The sequence below is a fragment of the Gymnogyps californianus genome, chromosome 2 (assembly GCF_018139145.2).
Source record: "Gymnogyps californianus isolate 813 chromosome 2, ASM1813914v2, whole genome shotgun sequence".
Taxonomy (NCBI): Eukaryota; Metazoa; Chordata; class Aves; order Accipitriformes; family Cathartidae; genus Gymnogyps; species Gymnogyps californianus.
The window spans coordinates 51,109,154-51,134,102 of record NC_059472.1 but is presented as its reverse complement, the minus strand read 5'-3'; the positions used below and the strand labels follow the sequence as shown (position 1 = coordinate 51,134,102).

The 24,949-nt window shown below is 40.2% G+C and overlaps 1 protein-coding gene across 1 annotated transcript in view; it reads left to right on the top strand.

The window, feature by feature from the left end:
- Window positions 1–11,979: 11,979 nt before the first annotated feature.
- Window positions 11,980–24,949, top strand: part of TTC39C (tetratricopeptide repeat domain 39C) — a 36,627-nt gene continuing 23,657 nt past the window's right edge. The window contains exons 1-3 of the mRNA XM_050892681.1: window positions 11,980–12,125; window positions 23,001–23,049; window positions 24,585–24,713. Of these exons, the coding sequence (XP_050748638.1) occupies window positions 11,980–12,125; window positions 23,001–23,049; window positions 24,585–24,713 (324 nt within the window). The remainder of the gene's footprint in view (window positions 12,126–23,000; window positions 23,050–24,584; window positions 24,714–24,949) is intronic.

Genomic DNA, 24,949 nt, shown 5'->3' with positions numbered 1-24,949 from the left:
CCAGCTACTGCTCCCTTCCAACCCGAGACTCAGTGCTACACTCCTGGGCAGCTCCTACGTGCCTGCATGGTGTCCCGGGTGCCCCAGCCCCCTCTGCAGCCCAGCCTCTGTCTGCTGCGGGGCTGGGTGCCTGCCTGCGCCCCTTCCCCGGTATTGCCCTGGGAGGGGAGCTGGGGGGAACAGCTTCTCTCTGACCAGATGCTCAGCCTGTGAACTCACAAATCTCCATCTGCGCTGGGGACTTCAGAAAAATGGTAGGCTAGGCCTAGCATATGACAGGAAGGAAAATAGCATGAAGCTGCCACTCCTGGCCCCTTTTATTTTGCTCTCTGACCCTTTTCCTTTTGTTTGTTGTACTTAGTATAATGGAAGGGAACATCTGGACTCTAGTGACAGCAAACCAAATTTGCATGCATATAGCAGATAATTAAGCACGTGTCTATCTGCAGCTGCAAACAGCAATTAGTCATAAGATAGCTTTCCACACCCCTTGCTGTCTATTCTTCTGTTCCCCTCAGAGGGCCCTCTCACGCATGCATCTCCAAGAGGCATTGAGTGCTGGTCTCCTTTTTATTTGTGAAGACAATTGTACAGCTGAGCTTAAACCCCTCAATATAACTTTGCCTAGGATGAACTTCCTCTGATATATCAGTTTCTAGTAGAAACTGCTTTCTGCATAAGACATGATGCAAGTGACCCAAATCCAAAACCCCGTGTCTGCATCCCAGCTTAGCTGGGGCTACAAGCAGGTTTCGTTCCTAGTTCCTCCTCTCAGATCTGAGGAAACTGAGCTCTGGAGAGTAATTTCTGACTGCTGATATTTTCTGTGGCTGACCCTTGCCTCTCTGCAGTTGCCCAAGGCAAACACTGGCTTCTCTACTCCCTCCAGCTATAAAGAAGTTTACATTTGCCTTACAGTTTCCACCCCAGGCCTATGAAGGGCATATTATAAAATCTTATCATGTCAAGTAAATATATACATCCTACACCTGTCTTTTCAGTTGTGTAGAGTCCCCTGGCAATGAAGCCATAGGTAGCGTTTTGTCACCTAGGACAGGTGCCCTCATTTCTCCTGTAATAGAGTCAAGTTTTCTAGACAGGTAAAACAGAAGTTGCTCAAGGCTGCAACCAAGATACACAGTTTAGAGTCATTTACAAAGCACAACAAATTTATAGTTTGGTGAGAGCCAAAGACTGCGTTGCATATTTCTAAATTTCAGCCTCTGACATCATATCTTTTAATTTATCTGTACACTAAAATGGAGTGTAGTAATGCAGCGGGCTTCAGCTAGGGCAGGTGCAAGTTGGAGAAGAAAGGGCTGGAGTGTGATCAAAGGGACCACTGTGCATTGAGCAGGGATTAGATTCAATGGAATGGCTTCACAATCTGGACAACAGTGATTATTCCATGTGGCCCTTTACATTTGCTCATTGTAGAAGCGAGCTGCCTGATCAAGGCTTTTGTTGAGGTAAGAGTCTCATACCTACACAATGATCTCTGCTGGAGAATTACTGTGCATGTCTGAAATAACGTTCTTGGGTATAATTTGCAGCATTTCCAGTGGATTTACTTGTGTGTGTTAATAGCATGTAGGCATTTCCAGCTATAACAAATTCACACAAATTGCAGAAAGCATTTGCATCTAGTAGTTGTTTGAAAATATAACTGCAGCTTTCAGAAACTTATTAAGGCCCAGAGACCTGTTTGAAAACAACAGTTTGCTTTTCGTATAGGTAAAATGAAGTCTCCTGTGTTTCAGTGGGGAATACTAATGTAGGTTTTTTGTGAATGTCCCGTAACAGCAATGCAGAAGATAACCCTGGCTGGCACCAACAAGCACAGTAACACTGTCACATGCATCTGCATTTCAGGCATAGCTGTGCTTATGGGAGCACATTCCACCACCAAATCCAGACAAAAATGTTAAGGCTTTTACTATTAGGGCCGGTGAACTGATTATTTTTCATTTGGGACCCACAGAAAGTTAAAAAACATGTGGACCTACTTGATTTTTGACAGACTTGTGTGCATATGGTTATGGGGGGTTAGTTATCCCCAAATAAAAACACACCCACACACCATCTTCAACATATGCCATAAGAGGACATGGCAGCAGCCAACCTAGCTCCGGGCTCCAAGCAAGAAACCCACTGAACTAACTCCCTAAAGATGGATGCAGCACTTGATTACACTTTAGTCCTCAGGAATAATTAGACTGCCTTACAACCTAGCTATAGAAATACCATTGTGCAGTGTTATCAACAGGCCTCAGTGAAGAAAGGAACGAGCCACAGGGAATTATCTCCTGCTTCCAATTACAGGGAAAATTTGTCATTACAAATGCTTTTGTCGCTCATCCTTTTCAGTATTGAGTTACCCAAACATAGTGTGGTTAGCTCCTGGCATCTCCATATTACGATGCTGTGACTCATCATGATGATAAGACAGTGCTTGGATCTATGACACTAGATTTGCCAGCATTTCCTCACCTTCTTATTTTTCAGTGTCTTGGTGCTACCACAGGAAAAAATCTCTATTTAACTCACCGCTTTTGTGATGAGCTGGACACATTGGTGGACTCATATATTTCTTCTTAGTTTCTACCTTACGCCAAGGAAACTAACATAAATGAACTATTTTTTTCTGTGCTTTGTATGATTTGAAGCTTGAGAACCTAAGAAGAAAATGTAGGCTGAACCCCAAGTGAAAGGCATATAAAATAAAGACATGTGAGATAGAATGTGTATTTACATGTGCTTGTGTACTTACAACCCCTCTAAAAATAGGTAAGTGCAAGAGCTATTAAAATGAAAGGAATGGAAGGAAAAAGAGAGGAATACTTGCTGGATTAATTGCAGTAGAAAAAAAGCATTTGAGAAAAACGCTAATGGAATGAAAAATGGGAAAGTGCACTGAGAAAATAAAAGATTATTTCTCTTTGTGCTATGTCTGGAAGAGGAACTGTGAAAAAATGGCCTGCAGTAAAAGCATAGCTTTTCTCACTGTATTATCCTGGTTATTGCTGTGCGTAACTTATAATGGCTAAAATTATGCAACTTAATTTAAGATGCTTGCCTGGTACGTCGCTCTCAGCCTCACAAAACGCTGTTGGTAGAACAATAAATAGTGAGTCAGTACAGAGCAAGTCACCCAATATGTGGTTTTAAAAGGCACTGTGCTGTTTAAGGGCAGGAGTGCTTTCAGAATCCAAATACACTTTCAAAAAGAGGAGGGTTATTAAATTTGTTATTCTGCTGTTACTTTAATAAAAATCTTGTTGCATGTTAAGATTTGTAAGTCACTCCTGTGGTTACCATTACATGCACACAGAATCTTGACTTTGCCATCTCCCTTTATCTGCAATGCAGCATTTCACTTGCAGAGCTGCCACTTCCCATAGTGGGAACTGATTCTAGTAGTCACTGCTTGGAGGAATCTTTAATTCTCAGGAGTGTTTCCCAATTCACATACCTTGATTAACAAGTGCCCAAATAGGAACATTTTATAAACCAATTCAGACAGAGTACGTATTCCAAATAAATGACCTAAGTTTCCAGAAGTAAGTGGAAGAATGGGAAAACCTAATGGTAAGCAAAAAGAGCAATCACTTCTTATTTTAGAGAATAGGAACCTTGGTCAGCTGCATGCTGCTTATTTCATTAAGTACCAGGAGATAACACATACATTCCTGGTTTTGCTTAATTTCATTATGGAACTGTCAACTCAAAATTTAGTTAGTCACGCATCAGCTTCCAGTCTCTTAAATTCTCTTTTAAATTAAATGTCGGATACAGAAAATAATCTCACCAAATGACAAATGTATATTTTTTATGTCTGCTTTATAGTTTTACACATCAAAATATGAAGAATCTTCCATTCACAAAAACTCACAGTCCATTCACATAAACTAATGTTTATGACTATAGAAGAACAAATCACGGCAAAGACGACTAGAATGAAGACTATTTAAGCACATGGCTCTATTTAGCTGTTGCCTCTAAATAATGCTGTAACCTGAGTGTATATAAATATACATACTGCCTGAATACACCCTTAATAGAAGATGATCCCTTCACTTTAGGTTTATACAAATAGACACGATGACTTCTCTCACAAATTAAATGGTTCTCTAAATTAAATGGTACAACTAGTTATTTTCTTGAGTGAGCAGCAAAAGCGTTCAGACCAAAGCACAAGTTTCACAGATGAAAAGCTAGTATCCAGAAATAAAAACTTTGATATCTGGGGTAGCATCTGTCTCTCAACATGTTTTTTAGGCTTTTTTCTGTCTTATGATATAGGCTGGAGATCATACTGCTTCTTTTAAAAACCAGTTGCCATGTCTATGTGTGCAAGCCTCAGAGAAGAGTTTTGTAAAGAACAGAGCACTATGTTCCAGAAGACATGATTAAACTCCCAAAACATAAGGAACTGAAATAATCAGGCACAAAGATATCAGTAGCTAAGACAGTGTATATGCAAGGGAAGAAGCTCACCATCTTTGTAGGCATATACACTGCTGACAGAGCTGCTCAAATGAACATACTCTGTGTGGCCTATTCCAGTTACAGAAAGTCAAGATGCTTTAGTTTGAGGCAGTCATAGACTACTGAATGCCTTGACGTAGGATAGCCACCAATGTTAATGCACAAAACTATTGTGTGTTACAGTCCCATCAATAAATATGAGAACCAATGCATGGACAATTTAAGTGGCTTGCTGAAAGACACAGGTGAAGCAACGTTTCCTCATATGTGAGTGACGCATGACTATCAGGTGGTGATGGTTTCTCAGACCTTGAAGTGGTACTCCCATCTACAAGCCTACAGCAACAAGAAAATGTGAAAACAGGACAAAAGGGACATCTGCACAAGAATCCACTGTTTGCAGCTTTTACTAATGCCAGGAGAGGGAGATTCACAGCTCTGCCATGGCTGCTTCATAACCTCCCTCTGCCTCTCAAGCTGAGCTCTTGGCTGCCTTCAGTACCCAACCATCAGCCCACCAGATCTTTCTTTCATGTGTTCCTTTCTGTTTACCTCAACTACTGGTCATTGCAGTTGTGACTATCTTTCAAAGCAAAAAGTGTAAAGCTAGGTCACATAGCTTTGCCTATTCTCCTCTAGACAATTACCTGGACAATCTGTCTACATAAACTTGTGTTTTGTGTCACAAAAAACTGTTGTCAGTGGGGTCTGCTGACTTTTTTGTCACTAGAATTTTAAACAAAATACTCCCTGCTCTCAGCCTAGGAAAAAGAAGAGCGGCAAGAAGTGCAGATTTCAAAACTGAAAAACAAACACGACGTCTAACATGGCCAAAATAAAACCTCTGTAGCTCAATAGAGGCTATTCCATTTTTGTAGTGAAGGACTGAGGAATAAGCTAGTGAAAAATGTTAAGATGCTAAATATAAAGCACATATAATGCCAAAAGTCCCAAATGGAAGTAGAAAAGTACAAATGTTGCTGACAAGTAATCTTTAAATAATCTCATTTCAAATCACATTATACATCAAGCTGCTTGACACCTGTGAGAAAATATTTACTGCTAAACTAGTAAAAGAAAAATAAGCCTTAGCAAGATATTATGTTTATTACGTTCCAAACATTTCAAAATATGTCCCACAAGGATTTTTGATTATTTTAAATTACAAGGATTGGGGGGGAGCGCTAACACAAAGGGTGTTTATTGAGGCTGATATGTTTGCCACAGGTTGTCTATGGCCTTGCTGACTACTCATTTCTCATCATAAGCTTGAAAGTACAAAGGCATATCATCAGTAACTGGGCAAAGGATTTGTTGGCGAATGCTATACATACAGTTAGATATATGTGCATGTATATAGAGAAATATATAGAGAAAAATCCTTCACAAATGCATCTGATCTGTGAAATGGCTTCATGCACAAATGAAAAATGCAGGAAAACTGGAGGGACCCTCTAAAGCAGATCAGCAAAAAATGATTAGAGGTTTAAAATTTATGGCCTGCTTGTGAAAGGTCAAAGTGAATGGGCTGTTATTTGCTCTAAAAAGTGAAAGACTAATAGGGCCCCAATCAAGATCCCACAATGTAGAAACAAGGGTATTGTGTGGGACAAATAATGTTTATATTTTCCAGTTTGGGCAAGACAGCCTACCTCACTCTCCATACACAAAACCATTAAGCTCACCTGTTTTAATTTGCTATTACCCCCCTGCTTCTATAACAAAGATGCAATCGTTTTCATTGCTCACTAGAACAAGAACAAGAGGGAAAACTAATCTGCAGACTCTCCATACTGAAAAGATTTTAAGGACATTTAGACAAAGATTTATCTTTTACGATCTAGATGAATTTGTTCTGACTCCCCAGAAAGGAGTGGGCTAGAACTGGTGGATTTCTGGCAACCACTTTGGGCTTTACATTTCATGCTCTCTGGCAATACAGAGCAGGTATATTTTTACAACCAAATGTAGACCTGAACTCTGTAGGAAGTCATTCCTCTGAAAGTAAAACATTTTAAATTGGCTCTTAAAAATTCAAGTAGGATGATTATTTTGTGTGGAAGTTTTTCCAATCAATTTTCATAAAACAGGCCAGCATGCGGCTGCTGCCTGAACAGAGCAGCTGTTAGTATTTAATACTTGTGTATTCCTTTGTTTTCTCCGGAACTGTGTGCATATGTTTGGCCATTAGCACATTCTGGGAAAAAAACCCCAACACTAAAAAGCTCTGTCATTTAGCATCCTTTATATAGCAAAAATTATACACCTTCATATGCTTCAGTAAAAATAACTCCATGTGACTGCACATGAATTTATCCCATTATATGACTGATTACATACTGGGTCCAGAGCAACAATAAATGTGGATAAAAATAAACATTATCAAATATAATCAAAATATGAAAAAACATATGAAATTGCTCTTACTTGCTCTGTCTCCTCTTTCACTTTCCTTTTTGAATTTCCAAGAACTTTACCTGCTCTGACCCAGCCACCTCTGTGATTTCTCTGTGCAGAAATGCCACAGCACAGCCCTTGTTACAGACTAGATGAAAGCAGCCATGAACGAGTGCTCAAGAGACCAGGATCAAGAGATCAGTCACCTTCCATCTGATAGCTCTCCATACACGAAAGGCTTCCTGCAAAAAATAAGCGGGGAAAACTGAAAGCTTGTGAGAGGAAGGAATGGTTGATTCTGGAGTAAAGTCCACTGCAACAAACAGCGATTATTATTCTAATTGTTATTACTGTAATGCTCTTTAATCAGAGGAAAGGGTCAAAAGACTCAATTTCAGTATCCTTGGAATACTTTGGATGAACAGGCTCATCGGGCCTGTTTTGTTTTACCAGAATATGTATGCATACTCTTTGTCCATTGACAAGAACACACAAGGCATTTCAATAGTCATTTCATGTGTGTCCTTACGCGGGGTTTAGTCCTTAAAATGACAATGCATATTAATAGGAAAATGTGGAGAGCCAGCTCTGAAGATTAGCTTGGCTTTGTAGTATTGCTTAGTTGCTGTGCTGTATGGAAAATGCATGATGATAACAGATGTAGAGCTCACCACCCATAAATATTTAAGTGACAAGACACAATAGGCAGGCACCTTCATTGCTGCAAAACTCAGAGGTACAGCATGAGACACAAAGCCCAAGAACAAGTAGCTTTAGCTACTTAAAAAGTACATTTCCTTAGAAATGTACTTGTGAACTTAATAATTTTTTTCTTACCAAATACAATATATTAAAAAAGGGAAGATACTCCCATTTATGTATTCACTAGCTGTTACTGGCAGTCACCGACACAGATAAGACCCCTCTGACAGCTGGTGTGGAAAAGATGGCTATACCCTGGACTGTAACACCCCTTCATAACCAACAATGGGACTGCACCTGATATTTAACTAGAATAGCAAATCCTCGAAAGGAATTCAAAATTACAAGAGTGGATTCTGCAGGTTTGTGTCTGAGATTGAAAAAGTGTGGGAGATGTCTTTACAATTTTAACTAGTATTTTCAACGCTTTATATACATACACAGTCACACTTCCTGCAACACAGAGGAAAAAAGTTAATTCCATTCTGAAGGATTTTACTTCTCTCTACTTAAACGAGCAGTGATTCTAATTTAATTGCTGATGATCAAATATTCTAAAGCCACTGCTGAAATTTCATCTCCATCTTAAAAAGTGTAAATTGTACCAGGCTTATTGAGGTGTTCCAGGACAGAGGTAGAGTTTTGGAGCAAGACAGGTAAAAAGAAACCCAGCAAAATTAGATTTCGGGCACTCTGAGACAGAAGCAACGGGTTAGATTGCCTCATCCAGACACAGTGGAGAAGGGCCCTGGGACAAGTGGGACCTAATTTACAGAGTATGAAAATGATATTAAAGAAAATATGAATATAGGCCTGTTCTTGATTTTAACTCTTTTCTCTCTGATGCTTTAGATAAATCAATATGCTTTTCTGTAATAATTTACTCCCTGCTACTTCAACTTATGCCATTCTGTGTAGCTCATGGAGTTTATAGTAGGGCTAAATTCCAATTAGACTTCCAGAGGAAAAACACCAATGAAAAACAATTTTTGACTCAGGGACCAGTATGTGAAGAGGATGACCTGCAGGACTTCTCCCTGTCAGAAGCACAAAAACAGGGCAGAAACTTGGAAAGCTTGTCAGAGGGAAGAACAATTGAGTATTCAAAGGTACAGGCTATCTTGAACTACGACAGCAGCGTCCTGCAAAGGGGCTATAAACCCACCAAAATTCTGTATCTCTTACAGGATGTGAATATTGTGGCCACTTTGCCTTTTATCTATCTAACAACTTCTGGGAAACCAGAGTAAAGGTCTTGGAAATTTTAGGCCAGTTAATTTATTAAAAGTACAATTCTTGCTCATCATCAGTAATTTTGTTGTCCTTGAGTAATTACAAACCAGTCGCCTCAATCTGTTTTCATAACAGAGAGATAACATAGGCCACGGTAGCATGGGTTATTCAAAAATGCACTGCAGCGAGCTGTGATGCAAGGGGAAAGCTGGCCACCGACTGGACCCTCTGCTGAAATTGTTGGCTGATGACTGCCTATTGTGCTGATGATAGTATGCTACCAGGAATTAAAAAAAACAAAAAACAATAAGAAAGACGTTTGAGTGTTGGTAGACTGGGAAGTAAATATGAGCTTTGATTAGCAAGTACAAGTCATCCATGTAGCTCTGTTCACTGTGATCTCCTCAATCCCCTCGCCATTTTTAGCAGGCTGAATCAGCGGTACCACATCCTCCGTGTGAATCAAACTAACTGTAACCCATCACAAGACCTCATCTGCCGTTACAGGGCAGGCAGGGAGACTTACAGCCCTGCTGATTTCAAATCCAGTTCTGCAGGAAAATGCAGTTCCAGTGCAGTTCAAAACAACACGGGCACTATAAAACTGCTGCTGCTCAGCTGCTGAAGTCAAACTGCAGATGTCATACTGCTTCATTATTGGTGTTTAAATGCGTTACTTCTCTACTTGAGCAGTTGAAATGCAGTTTCATTCTGCCAATTTTTTCTGTAGATTTATAGCTGTGTTTCTGGAGAGTTGATTTAGCTATTCACGTCTTGAGTTTCAAAATTAATAGCTAGCTACCGGATAGTTATAAAAGCATTTGTTACAGAAAACAGATTATCAGTGCCAGCCCTGAGCAAGGTCTGGAGCAACTGGGTGCTACAAAGAAGATCTCGAAGAATTCTAGCTCCTTGTACATGGCGCCAGAAAGCTGCAGAGAGCACACAGCCCTGCTACACTATTATTCAAACACAGGGGCTAGGAGATAATAGGAATCTAGCTTTGGAGAAATGGAGTAGGTGTTTCACAAAGGACTTGGCTCTTCGCTGCTCCTCAGAAATGGTACTTGGAGGTAGGAGTTAGCTTTCTCTATGCTGAGTTCTCAAGGAATCCGTAAGAAGATTAATTCTTCTTGATCGAATCGATTACATGTAACTAAGGGAAAGGATATTATAAACCACTCCACCACGAATCCCTACCCACAGAATCCTGCATAGGAGATAACTTTACAGAAGTAATTTTTTTCATCTGGAATGCAGTGTCTTGCACACACCTGAAACAGAGAACAAAGGTGGTGAAGCTGCAACCTGCAACTTCCTTTTAGCAAGGCTGCTTGAATTTCTGGAGTCCAAATTTCACAAATAACCCGCGAATACATGGGAGAACATGTCATTCCCCATTCATGCTGTGCTGACTTCCTACAAGCCCTTGAGGATTTCTAGGCTGTGTAGATCATGCTGTTTTGGAGATATGCATTGTAACAGAAGGCATGTTCTCTTTAAACAATCCCGAGTACCCAGCTCTGCTCAGTAAGAGTAAGACAGAGGGGCTGGCAATCAGCCAAAGGGCCCAATTCACAGCTGACAGATTTCAGAAGCCTCCCGGCATTAGACAATCCTTGCCTTTCAAAAAGTGCTGTCTCGAGAGGTTTTTGGTACAGAGTATTTCCCAAGGCGGTGGCAGCGATTCCCGTAAGACACGTACAGAAATATTGCTACTTGATTCTCAGGAAGACAGATGCTTTTCTTGATAGGTAAGAAGTGTTGCTACTAAAAGTAGAGTGTGGTCCCATTCTTTTGTATGCTAGCAAGGGGCAGGGGGGTAAGTCTGATCCTTAAATTTTCACAAAAGCAGCTGTAGCACTGTCCTAGCTGACAGGAAGCAAGACCAGGTTGTAGGCAATAGCCTTTGTCTTCACCTAAATTTAAGTGCAGCAAAGAAAGCCTCTTCCTGCCAAGGAGGGTGAAAACAATGTGGGTGTATTTTCAGTGTCCAGGTACTTGGCCATTTTGGGTTGGAATGGATACATTTATGCAAGTGCACTTTCTCACCCATCCTGTGTTTGGAAACACCTGCCAGACTAGCCTGTACCTGAACCAAACTTGCAAAATAGTTATTTTTGCTGTCAGTGTCACGGGCAAGTTCACATGGCTGCTCATGGAGGTAGGTGTCAAGAGTTAGGGAGTAAATTCCTAGAAACCCTACAGTTTCCCAGACTTGCACTAGGGAGGTCACAAAGTCACCATTGTACAAATGAGGAACTTCAGTTTCTGTGCTAGCGACCTCGGCCACTGACTAATATCACTTAAAAAAAAAAACCCACAACACTCCCCTGAAAAGGAAAAGCTGCATTATCACAGGAGGACTTCATTACTTCACATCCAAGGCCCGGCTGCAGCCCCAGCTCCTGCATCCCACCCGTGAAAAACCCCAGCGGGTTTTGCGAGAAGCCTCAGGGCTGTGCAGAGCCCGCCTGGCGGGAGGGCAGCCACCCACCCACCCACCCGTGCTGCGCCCACCCGCGCGGCGAGGAGAAGCGTGCGGGCGGAGGGAAGACACACTGAGGGAAAAAACCTGAAGGGGGGACAAACCAAGCAAGCTCCGCACGTAAATTCCCTCCGAGCCGGGCATCAGCGCCTGCCTCCCTCCCGCCGGGGCTCGCCGTGCCCTCCCCGGTGCCAGAGGGACGGCGTCCCCGGGCAGAGGACGAACAAGGCCGGCTTCGGGCTCCGCGGGGAAGTAAACCAGCGCCATCTCCCACCCAAGCCCCGCCGCCACAGGAGCCGCCCCGCGCCCGCTACACCCCCCCCGGCCCCTCGCGCGGCGGCCGCGCCGCCCGCTCCCGCGCATGCGCGGCCCCCTCGGCGCCTGCGCGCTGGGGAGCGAGGCGGGCGCCGCTGCTTTTGGAGGGCTTGCGGGCGCGAGGCGGCTGCCGCGTCGCCGCAGCGCGGGAGGGAGCGCGGCCCGGCGGTGGGCACCGCGTTCGCGCCTCCGCGGGCACCGGGCGCCCCCGGCTCCTCCCTCCGGGCACGCCGAGGCGGCACCGAGCCGCCCGCGAAGGGGCGGCGGGCGAGTAGATAAATAGATAGGTGGGTGGGTAGGTAGGTGGGTAGGTAGGTAGGGGAGAGCCGGCTGGGTCCTGCTGCCTCCTCATCGTCATGGCCGGCTCGGAGCAGCCGCCGCCGCGCCGGGAGGATGGGGAAGCGCCGCTGCCCATCGAGGACGCGGAGCTGGCGCTGGCCGGCATCAACATGCTGCTGAACAACGGCTTCCGCGAGTCCGACCAGCTCTTCAAGAAATACAGGTAGCCCCGGCGGCCCCACCGCCCCCCGGGCGTCTTCCCCCAGCCCGGCCCCGGGCGCCCCCCTCCGCCCGCCGGCGGCGGCCCGGCCTCCGCGTACCTGTCCCCGTCACCCACCTGCGCGGCCGCGCCGGCCCCTCTCTCCTCTCAGGCGGCCTCCCCAGGGTGGCGACGCCTGCCCCTCCGCCCCCGGCGGGCGGCGAGCGGGCGGCGGGGCCGTGAGGCGCGCAGGGCCCCGCGCCCTGGGCAGGGGGGCTTGGCGTGGGCAGCCTCGCCCTGCCGGGCTCCTCGGAGCGGGGAGGGTTGGCGCCCCCGGTTGCCGCCTCAGTCTGCGCCCTCGCGGGGAGGGGGCACGCGTGATTCGGCCTGGTGGCCTTGGGCGAGAGGCTGCAGATCCGCTTTGCGGGGTGTCCGCGGGGCTGCAGGGCAGCGCGTTGGGTTGGCGCGGGGGCGGCGTGCTGCCGTGGAAGGTGCCTGCCGCCCTGTTGCGGGGGTGGGGAAGGGCCGGGCAGGGCTCGGCGGGTCCCGCGGTAACGTTGGCCGCGTTTCGCGAACGTGCGTGAGTAAATACACACGTGCGCCTGCAGACGTTTCCTGGGGGGGTTTCGCTCCGATGCGCGTATGTGATCTGGTGCTGGTTTCAGCGTACAGAACGGATAGCGACAAAAGGTCCTTGAATGCTACTGCGATTGTCTTCAGGCTATAAGATTATCTTCGTAATCCCTGCAGACATCGTGTTTAGGTTTGTGCGATAAGCAGTCATCCGGTAGGAATGGCATTAACACAACTGTGTAAGTCAGTCTTAAAGAAAAGATTGCCTATACCTGTCCTTGCTTTTTGTCTGAGGACTAATGCGTTCCACCCAGGCTTGAGCTGCTGTAATTGCGCATACGTTCTAAATAATTAATATGTACTATACTGCTGTTGTCTGTATGATTAAAAAAGACTTTGATTGACTTAAAATAGCACTTCATAGCGATGGTGTACTTACGTACTTAAATCTTATTTACAAACAGGATGCTTGGAGGTAGAGTGGGAGGAGTGAGACAAATTAAGAAAGCTCCACTTAATAATAATGGAATAACTTCACTGTGTACCTGCTACAGTCTAATATTAAACATGTCGTTCTGTCTTTAGTGTATACTGCTATGTTACATACACAATACTGTTGTGTAGAACTAACTGGAATGTTGCATGTGACAAGTAACGTCCTGATTCTGCATTCCTCACATGCATAACGTGCAGCTCACACTCATATGAAGTTGCACCCTGTGAGTTACTTATTTCTTGAGTCTGTTGGAGTCGTCAGTGTTGTAGGTATCTCAGGAACCTGTTCGTTTTGGTTGTTTGTTTTTGTGTTGTGTATTTTTTTTAAGGTGCTAGTTAAGGAACATTTGCTGAGGTTTCCTCTCCACTTTTGGTTGTGTTTTGCCATTGCTTTCTCTCGGTAGTGTGAATCTGGAAGTAGTCTAGGAATTCTAAATATGTGATGCTTCTTATATTGTATAGTAGTGCTAGGGAGTAAAATTGTTAAGATTCCTATTTTCAAAATGCAGTGTAATCCTCCCTTGAAAGGGTGAATAATGATCTCTTCTGCAAATTGTTCTCTTGGTTATCTAGAAGGTAATAAACTAGGGGTTTCTTAAATGCAGAAACTTACCTATATTTTTTTCCCAGGTGTGGGCTTTGCTTTGTTTGATTTTTATCAAGAAGTGCCTTTAAGTTTAGTGTACTGTTTGATCTTGACCTTTAAACACTACCTGCAAGCAGTAAATAGGAATTCCTTCATTAGATTAAGTGGTTTTATGATTCATAAATTGATAATCTCTGTCTTAGTTTTTTAATGACTGTGAAAATCTCCAGCCCTGTCTACCTCATCCCAAAATTCATAGCATGGTTCCTCTTGCTGTGAACTAGTAGACCTGTATTGAATTTCAGATTAGCTGTGTGTTGAAACTTTGCATTAGACGTAGGAGAGAAGATACAGCAAAGTATGCTCAACTTCCTATAAATTTGGATTCTGGAGACACATGCAGTGAGGTTCACTTTTTTTCCCCCCAACAGTTTTTGGTTCTATACTTGTCTTGGATACATTCTTCCTACAAGGACTTAAGGAATGCTATTATATGTTTCTTTGCACATGGTCTTAAATGAGTGTGTTTTTGTTGGTGTATGCTTGAAATTCTGAAATAGAACCCATCCTAAATGGGACTAGTAAGCCAAATGAGCAGCTTTTGGGAGCTCTCCATAATTTAATATGGATATTTGTAATTTGCGGCACTAGAGCTCAAAGATGTCTGATGAAATGCAGCTTTTTGAACTTGATACGAGTGTGTGTTGTCTGTATTTTGAGTGACCTTTCTTATAGAAACTGTTAATTCTAGACTACTGCCTATGCAGGTAGTTTAGCTCTGTTTCACAATCTTAACAGTTATCAGATGAATCCTAGAAGTGAAGGGAGAAATGGAAATTTTTTTTCTTATGGAAACTGTTTAAGAACCTGCAAGACTATTTGGAAACTCAATTATTCAGCAAAACTTCAGTTTCATTAGCCACATCATTTAAACTGGTTAAAACTGTTTCTTAGAAACTACTGGTTTTGCTTCTGCTTTTTATTACTTTAATTTTTTTCTTCATTTGCCACCTGAAGGATCTTGTGAAAAATTAACTCAAATCAATGCTGCCGTCTTTATGGGTCAGTAGACAGCCTTGATGAGCCTCAGGACAGCTGTCATTCCAAAGCAGGCAGGATCTGTTTCTTTCTTTGCTATTCTGCATTTTTGCATCTTCCAGAAAGCTAGCTGAGGAGCCCAAAATCAGTTATATTTGGAAGCTGGTCATAATGCAGTCCTTGAGGAAACCAGGGTAGAAATGGCAGCTGTGTTTCATATGTATAACCACACCAGTAAAGTCTTGCGTTGAAGAGTGGTGGTACTTTGAAGTCATGGGCTACAGAACCATTGTTTCTGTGTTGGGCATGGGAGAATAGTATTTTGTCTTTTGGTGCTTAGAGCTCATATATATCTATTCAGAACCTGAAGAAGTCAGATGAACCTGTCTGTTATGTGTCAGATACAACATATAATTGGAACTGCATTGACTATCACTGTAAAGCAGTTAATGATTTGACAGGTGTAGTTTTGACTTGTTTTGTTTTAAATTATATTTGAGGGAAGATATCAGGGTTTGAAAAATCATCTGCAAGTAGCATCAACATCTGCATATGCTTTTTCATGAGTTTGTTTTTTTTTAAGAAGTCCAGATCCTCCACCTGCTAGTGGTGACAACGTTCTGAACGTGAATCTAATACCAATGGATGTAATATTTTCATAAATCTGCAACAGACAGCACCACTGTCTTTAATGCTTGTAGCTATGTCAGGTCCCCACAGTGCTAACTCGTATTTGAAACTGTCAGGTATCAGTCTTGCTATTCAGCTTGAACAATGCTGACACCACGCCAGTTCTCATTGGTTTAAACTTTGAGTACCTGTGAAAGCTGCAAGAGACGTGGAGGTTAACCAAGGACATAGGCATTGGAGATGGAGCCCACAGTCAGCCCATGAGATGGTATCGTTTTGGTGAACCACCCGGACACTAGCAGGAAAGCTGGAATCAGAGTGCTCTTTTTCCCTTCTAGCTTGGTGGATTCCTAAACATTTAAGAAAACAAACTGTCAAAAGACCTTTTTTTTCCCTGATTCTTCACTTCTTAAGAGCATTTGCAATTCAAAAATGATTTAAAAACTTCCTCCAGCTAAGAGGAGAGAAGACAGTGTCAAATAAAATCAGGAGCTTTTTAGCTGAATGTTGACTCACAACATAAAGCATAAGATCAGGGACGTTATCTTACAAGAAATCCAACAATCTTCTGTCTCCTACCAGGGAAACGTTTGACTCTTTGCGTGAATGACTCTTACTTGTGAGAAGGCTTGATAAAGTTTTCAACTTGGATCTGAATGAAAAGAGAAGTGGTGCAAGATGGATAAGTAAAATGTATATAATAAGGTCATCTCCAAAGAAGAAAATGAGGATGATGTAGAAGAAATGTGATTCTAAGACAGAACATGTAAAGATTTAAAGAATGGGGTCAGTGTAGGAAAACATGCTGTACAACCTGCTAAGGTAAAGCAGAACATGGAGAAGAATGGAAAGTTGAAGCAAATGGGAAAGTGAGAAAAAAGCTTAGTACAGTTACTTTAAAAACCTGAAATTTTTGAAGTTACGACATGTTCCAGTATACGTATTAACAGACATACAAACTTCAGTAATGGACCAGAAGTTCCATTGTGGGTAGGTGTTTGAACCTAATATTACCAATTTGAAATGGTGTCTGTGGCTCAAAATACTTTTGACCCAAATACAAGTTGAGACAAGGTGACATTAAGCCAGCATTGATCAGCAGGTAGATCGTGGCCCATGTATTGGCAGTCTAACTGCTGTTGAAATTCTTGTTTATGGAGCTCAGCAAAGGAACCTTAAGAACAAAAATTAAGTGATTTAGTAGATGTTTCAGTAGCTTCTCTAAAGATAAGGACAGCAGGGTGGGAACTGACATAAGTCAGTTGGGAGAAGGAGGGTGGCATCTTGATTGGCAGTGTGAGAATAAGTCATGAGTACCCTGGTAGCAACCCTGTGTGCTTTTGTTTATTGCAGTGATAAGCAGACGAGCGGCTGCTAGATGGATGTAAAGATGGATGAAAGGAGAGTTATGTATGAGGGAAGTGATTTTTAGCAGCAATATTCTAAATGTGTAATAAATATGTACCTTAGTGAGGTAAGATTTCATTGTTCAAGGTAGGCAGAGCGCGTTATCGTCATAGTGATTCACATAAAACCAGCATCAGTTTTGCAGTTATGTGGATAGATTAGAAAAATCTTAAATGTTCTACAGTTTAAATCTTCAAGACCTGGATACATAGAGATGATCACGTTGAGTGTGACACTTAGTTTTGTGGCCTTCCTGACAGAGACAGTTGTTGTCGCCAAAAGAAGTGGTAGAAAGGGTAGAGGGAAGCTGAGCGATCCATTTGGCATGTGGAGCAAAAACTGGTGGCTAGAAGTCCAAGGGAAGATGACAAAGCTAAACAAAAATCTGAGTTTATAACTCAGTTAGAAGTCCGATTTGGTGGAGATGGCAGAAGAGGTGTGATAGCAAGCAGATCTTATTATAACACTGAAGAAATTAACTCTGTGAAAGATACATATATTGTAAAGACTTTTCACTCTTGCTAGTGCACCCATTCTTTGATCTACTATTTCTAGTAAATTATTTCAGGCTATTGTGATGGGATGGATATGTTTTAGTTTTAATATACTTCAAGAGCTCAGAGATGTGAAGAAGTTATATGGTGTCAGTTAAGCTGCTATAGTTTGTCCTGGAAAGTAATTTCGGTCAGGTTAGTTGAACCTACAGTGGAAAAAGGTTTTGCAAAAGTCCATAATTCTTATGGATTAAGAGTGTGCAATTGGACAGTTAGTACAAATCAGTTGATATGTTACAACTAGCTTGTCTCTCAGCTTTGTAACTACTTTTCAAAGTAAAGGTGCGATTTAAAGTGCTTCTCATAATTCCCAGTGCATCTAAACTTAACAGCCTGAAGTTACAGCAAAACAATCTCCCGTTAATTTGTGGAAGGATGAAATAAATCGGGTAAAAACTGGATGGTACAGGACCACAGAATTACTCTTTTTATATTCCTGAATTTCTCTTTTGGCTGTGTATTTCTAGTGAAAAGAGAAGTGTATGCTAAGAGCTCATTTAACAATTAAAACAAATTTGGGGTGATTATGAAATATAAACTAAACCTAGATCTGATGTTTGCAGTTCTCAGTGTGTCTTGATACTGTAATGCTTTCATGACACTTACATTGCCTTAGCTATTTCATATACCAATATTGGATGAGATGTATACTTGTGTAAAGATCTGTCTTATGTTTGTAGTCTCACAAATAATTTTTAAAATATATTCTAGAATAATCTGTGATGGAATAATGACCAAAGGATTTGTATGTTGTTGCAGTGAATTCCTTACCCTTATATATGGGTTATATGTATTTCTGCTTGTTTTCAAATATTCAGTAGCTGCTTCTATTTTTATCTGCAAACTTACATTAATTCTTAATTTTTCATTATGCTTTACTCTCCCACTTTGGAGGAAAATAATCTGTTTTGTTTCAACTTGAGCATCGCTATCAGTATGATGTCTGGAATTCTTAGGGGACCGTGGTTAAAGCAGCAGTGCCTAGAAAAGCAGGGAGGAAATGTTGGTGGGTTAATTACATTACTTAAATTTAAACCTGAGCTGGGCTGTAGTAGCTTTAGAAGCTGATGTATTTGGAAGTGAAATACTATTGTGGAAATGGTTGTAGAAAAAAGAAAATACTGAGAAGTAACTGATTTTTCTTTTTATGTGCTTCAGTTCTGTCTTATTTTTTATGGTAAAATTGGGCTGTATTATTTCAGCCTTATTAAACCAAGGCTTAAAACGCCCGAATGTTATCATCATGTGTGAAAATGGGGCATGGCAAACACTTTTCTTCTGAAAGTGAATTAATATCTTAAAGCCATGCCATGAAATGAGGCGACTTAGTCGGGGTGTATTGGGAGAAGCAATATCTCATATAACACCAGTTTACGTACCTGGAAGAAAGGTCTACTTCCATGCTCTTAAGCATATAGCTTAAGTTTGGTTATACATACCACCTTTATTGATATGTACAACCTTTTACTGTGGTATCTTGTAGAAATGGTGTTAATAGCACAGTTTCTTATAATAAAGATATCTTCTGAGTCCTAGTTTGATAGGTGAGGTGCAAACAGTATTTTACAAAATATGTCTGGAGGCTGAATTTTTCTTCATCTGTGAACTAATTGAAAGTCTTGAGATTTTTCTCTACTTAATGGAGGTTATTGCTTCAAAGTAGTGAGGACAACTTCGGTAGTGCAGTGTCCCAGTGTTCATTTGTATTCAGTTCCATAACTCCTGTCAACATCAATATGGCCATTGGTTTGCTGTTAGTATTTTCTCAAGTGCTGCCTCATTTTTTTGTGTCTTAACAACTTTTTGGAATCTGTCAAAACATATAAAATCATGTCTGATGCTGAAGGTCACTTATAGGGAGTTTGAGCCGAGGGTTATTTTCATGGAATTGTGCTTTTCTCAGAAACTTACTGTCATCGTTAGTCATGCCTTAGTGTTTACTGGGACAGTCGTTACCACTGCAAACTTTTTTCCTAGCTCTCGAGGAAAAGATAACCCTCAACTGTTGAAGAATTTATCAGTCAACATAATATTTGCAAAGATTGAGCACTAAATGCGGTGGTTGTTTAAAATGGATTTTAAACGCTGAAGTTAGCTTAACAAATGATCTTCCATAAAGCTGCAACTATAGTCTCTACCCAGTGACTACGTAGGAATGTGGTAGAAGCCTTCCTTATTTTTAGTGATGACACAAACTCACTCTGACAGGAGTGAGGAGCTCCTGCAGTAAAGTTTTCATGTTTTCTTTGCCAAACTCCATCGTCTCAACTGAAGCATCTCCCAGACATAGTATAATACTATGCATCATGTTTTCTTGCTTCAGGGTCCTTATGTGCTACAGCCCATATGTACTGTAATGACAATGCTTTTTATAGATTGAGTGACTGAAAATTAAAAAGAACTAATCTGCAACATTTTACCTCATGTATTACAGCTAGTGATAATTTCAGAAGAGTGGCGTGGCTCTCAAGGGTTTTTTTGTCTTGTCTTTGATCATGGGGGTTAAATTGTAAACAAAGTGAGCTGTGAGTGTCAGTGCAAGTGGGGAAGCAGTTTTGAAAGATCAGCTGAAAAGATAAATATTTATTTGGGGGAGAAAACATCTCAGTTTTACTTGGACAAATATACGTAAAAATACTTGGACATGTTTTCATTTCTTGCAGAAAGTGCTTCAATATCTTTTGTAATCTTGGAAGAGCAGTTGGCTCTCAACTGTAACTAGCTGCCTCGTTTTTTAACATTGTATTAAAATTTACCAAAAAGAAATAGGAAGGCTTTCAAAATGTATATTTTAACGTTGATACCTTCACACATATATATGTGCACACTTAAGAACAGGTCCTTAAAGTCCTGAAGAGAAAAGAAAACCAAATTTTTTAAAATGCTTGCATAGTATGCCTGAATTAGCGTATATATTGAGCTGCTGAAACAGCATATATGTGCTGTTTGATTCTCAACTGTATTCCTGTTTATTCAGTTTTAGTGGTTTCACTCCCAAACTTGGCCATTATTCAAGTTGCTCTATTTGAAAATATTGTTCCTATAGACAGGGAATCAGTTTACCTCTGAAGCTGATGTATTTAATTTTTTTTAAAGCTTTGGTAACTGTTTCTACAACAGGAGGATCTTTTTTTATAAATTAATAGAAAATGAAAAGTAGTCTAGAACTTAAAATGTTTTCATATGCAACACTTTTACTATTTATTCTATAATTCCACAATATTTGATTTGTATTTATGTTTTGCTGATAAAACTCGCATCTTTCTTGCCAAGTCCGAAGGAATGCCTGGATGCTACTTCCTTCTGAGAGCCAAATGCATATGTTGCTAAGCTTATTTGGTTTGCTTATGCACGTTTCGGGGGGGGAAAAAACCCTCAAAATCTTGTTGTGCAAAGTTTTAATAAGAGTGTAATACTTACCAAATTTACAAGTAAATTTTTTACAGGTGTTCAGATACTCAGATTTTAGTTATTCCATTAAAATAATTCCTTTGGATCCATGCGTGGTAGTGAAGTAACATTTTCAGTGTGGATGGAAAGTTAATATTCAGGAAGGGTGTTCTAAGGATCTTATTGAGAAGTGCAAACCTAATTGACTATTTTTTATGTCATGTATTTTTGTTTTTCTGGTTATATTCAGAGACTGTTGTGGTTGAGTACTTTTAATTCACTCTGATAAACAATCTTTCTCTGACAATTTGCTGTTCTGAATGGCCTTCAGTATGAAAGATTGATTATCTAGAGATGCCTACCTGCTTCCCTCACCAGAACTACTTTCTTTCTGTGTATGTAGATCTAAGGAAGCTCAAAAATGAAACATTTGGTTTATTTTTGAGCTTCCTTGAAAGTATGATGTAAGTGCAACTTTGTACATAAGGACGTAAATGTAAAAATTTCTTCTGCTGATCTGTTCTGCAGTTTTAGATCCATTCGTTGTTGATAATGCAGTAGGTGTGACCTTGAAATGTATGGTGATGGTTATGTGCTGTGGAATATGGTGATGGTTATGTGCTGTGGAGTATGGCGATAAGACTGGCTGCTGAATGGGTCCCACGCCTCATGAGTTGAAAAGTGAATTATGAGATAGCCATGTGCCCTCTGCAGCAAGAGTTCATCCTGAAAGTGCCATCTGCAGCAAATATAACTTCTGTAGCTGATTTTTACTGCTCTGTGTAACACAGCTGTTGGTAGAGAACAGTCCAGGTACTGAATATCAGAGGCATTTAATGGCAGCTGTTCTTTGTTGGCCTGCCAACAAGGAAAATATCTAACCTATTTTTCTTTTGAAAAAAAATGAAAAAATGTGGCAAGGTATGTTCATCTTACATTTATACATATACATTATGTATATCCAGAATTAAGCGATATATATAAAAAGGGAGGGTTTTTCTGTTCTAACTTGCTTTATCTTCCCTCTTTTTCTTTCCTTTTCTTGTTCGTGTCCTTGCTTTTAGATATTTATGCTAAATCAAAAAGTGAGAAAAGGTGGGAGGGGAAATATTGATGACTACCTGGTTGGTTTTTTTGTTTGTTTAGTTGGTTGGTTGGTTTTTTAAACAAACTCTTGTATTATAATGTGGGTTTACTACTGGAAATTTGTACTGTAATAAACAATATACTACTTTCTCAATGTTTTTCAAGTGCCTGTCCTATTTTAAAACTCTACTTTAATCTGATGCTTGCAGAATTAAGTTGGAAACAGCATAAGTACTGTACTACAGCAGTATATGTACCTGTAGCATAACTGTTACTTCTTCTTAAATTCTGGAAGTCAGTGTTTTTATATAACCTCACAGCCCACTGCTGAATAGTGTGGATCAGTGGTACCACTGAGATCCTGAAATTATTTTATTTTTTTTTTAAGTGCCTTCTGTGTGACATTACTGGAGCCTCATGGTCTGTGTGACTACAGTAGTCCTGAAGCTTGAAACCTGTCCCATATATTACCAAGATTTTGCTTGCTTGCATTTTTTTGATCTAGCAGTTGATTTCACCCTTTTGGAACACCCCCGCAAACAGAATAGGTGAAGCATCTTAAAACTATTCCGCATAGTGTAGTAGGATATATATTCTCGACTTGAAACAAAGCAGCTATAAAACCATAAGCCTTGTAAGAACTTTGTATTTCCAGCAACTTATGTGGCATATACTTTTTTTTTTTTTTAAATCTGGGCAGATTAACTTAAATTCTTGGAAACAGGGAGAAGTGGGAATCTCTTAAGAGAATCAGTTAACACTTGTCTGCTAGGTCAAAATTGTAGTGATGGATCACAAGAGAAGAGTAGAATTAGCAGATTTTTAATTTTCTGTAGCTGTTACATTTTTTTGACCTGCACTGAATGTATTTTGATGGCAGTGGTTTCTCTTAAAAAATATCTATAGCTTGATGCTTGAAAATTTATTTTTTTAAAGACATATTCAATTTAGTAAAAATGATGATGCTTTTGGCTTTCTGTTTCTGTTATATCTTGCAGAATGATACGTTTGTTTGTAACTTGATACAAAACCCCCAAGACTTATTTACAGATGTATAAGTTAAAATCAAGAAATGCAATATTGATCTTTACGATAGGAAATATGGGCAAATATAGTAAAAACTTTTTGTTTTCTTTACAGAAACCATAGCCCATTAATGAGTTTTGGAGCCAGTTTTGTCAGTTTTTTGGTGAGTAGACAAGAGCAGAGAGTATACATCTCTTCTCTTGTGGTTAATGTTTGTATGTGCATGCATGTGTTCGTAACGGTGGATACTCTTAATTTTTTTCTTTTTATGAGACATAATTTTTTCAAAGTTTTAGATTAAATATAGCTAGAAAACAAGTCATTATGTTCTATAAAACTTGTTTACTCATGTGGTTTAAATAGGAAGTAAAGGTTCTGTGATTCAGCTTCTCAAATGTATGAAACATTTATGTGTTCCATTAAAAGAGCCATCATAAAACCCTCTCTTAAATGAGCAGTAGAGGTATTATTAAAATAATACTCATAAATACCATTTTCCTGATAGCTTTTGCTATTGAAAATTTCTCCATCCATACTGCTGGGTGAAAGTTGTTAATTCAATCCATTCACATCGCTTCCTGTGTGAATATACGACAACTGAGAATATTGACTGACTAAAGAGTTGTAATGAGCAAGTTAGGTCTGTTAAATGCTTTTCTTCTTTTTTAATGTATTTAAAGTGATAATATCTTATATAAAAACTGAGCAGGTGTATTAGAAAATGTTTGGATCTTGTTTTTTAGACTATCCTTATTCTGACTTTGCTGCTGAATCTTAGATTGCACCAGAAATTATCTATGGTAATACTCTTTTTAAAGACAAAATTTATTACAATATGCCAGAAATAGATAAGTTGTAAATGAAATTAATTTGAATTCTCTCTAGTGTCTGTAGACTATGCAATATGGAAAAATACATTGGTTAGGAAACCTCCTGGGGCATATGCTTGCTTTTAAGTCAGTGGAGAGGAGAAAGGAAAGAGGGAGCACCTCTCTGGCTTGCTTATCTGAATTGATGCGCTGAACCAGTGTAACATCACAGTGAAGCATCAGTGGATCTTGAAAATATCTTGCTTAGCTACTGTTCTAAACATAGCAGCAGCACTTTGTGTGCCTCTGTCATTCAGAGCTGTCGTTTAATAAAGCCTCAAGAAAAGAAGTTACTTGTCCTGAAATTCTTTCTAAATTGGTTCAGCAGTAGTTGGAGTCAGATGCATTTTTTTTCTTCCTACATATGTAGGAATTGTGGTGGTTAGTTTGAAAAGTGCAATAGCTGTTACTTGTTACTGACTTTGGAGGCCTGTTATTTATATGGATGAATTATATAAAAGCAGTACGTGCACAGATGCAAATCATGCCTTGCATAACAATAATTGAAAATTAATTTATATGGATTTTTCTTCTGCTTAATGTAATGTGATAGTGCATTCAGTTTGACTGCATATGAAGCTTTAAGACAAGGGGCTAGAACTTAGTATGTTCTGATTTGTCTTGAAATTTTGGTAAAGCACTCTCAAATCTCTAGTTTGGTGTTTCTGTGCAGAAGTATGTGTACTGATGTGTGTGTGTATTAATACTTTTTTTAAAAAAAGTAAGTTTTATTGTCAAGTTTTTATGAAAACTTTTACTACCCTATAGCTTTTGTAGAAATAAAAATATTTGTGACTTTTATCATTCAAATCTGTTTGGGTTTTGGTAGAATGCCATGATGACATTTGAAGAAGAGAAAATGCAACTGGCGTGTGATGACTTAAAGGCTACAGAGAAGCTTTGTGAAAGTGAAGAAGCTGGAGTTATAGAAACAATCAAGAATAAAATTAAAAAGAATGTAAGAACATTATTTGTAAAATATGGAATTGTGCATTGGATAAATATTTCTGGAAACTTCCTTTCCTCTTTGTATTTTGAATAGATGATTTTTGATATGTGAAGGGCAGTTGAGATTAATAATAAATTTAGAAGTTAAGTCAAATGTTTTGCTGGATTTCCTAATTACCATAAAATACTCAGTCAGGTAATTCCTCTTCTAAAGCAGCAGGTTGTGTCGATGTTAGTAATTATTTT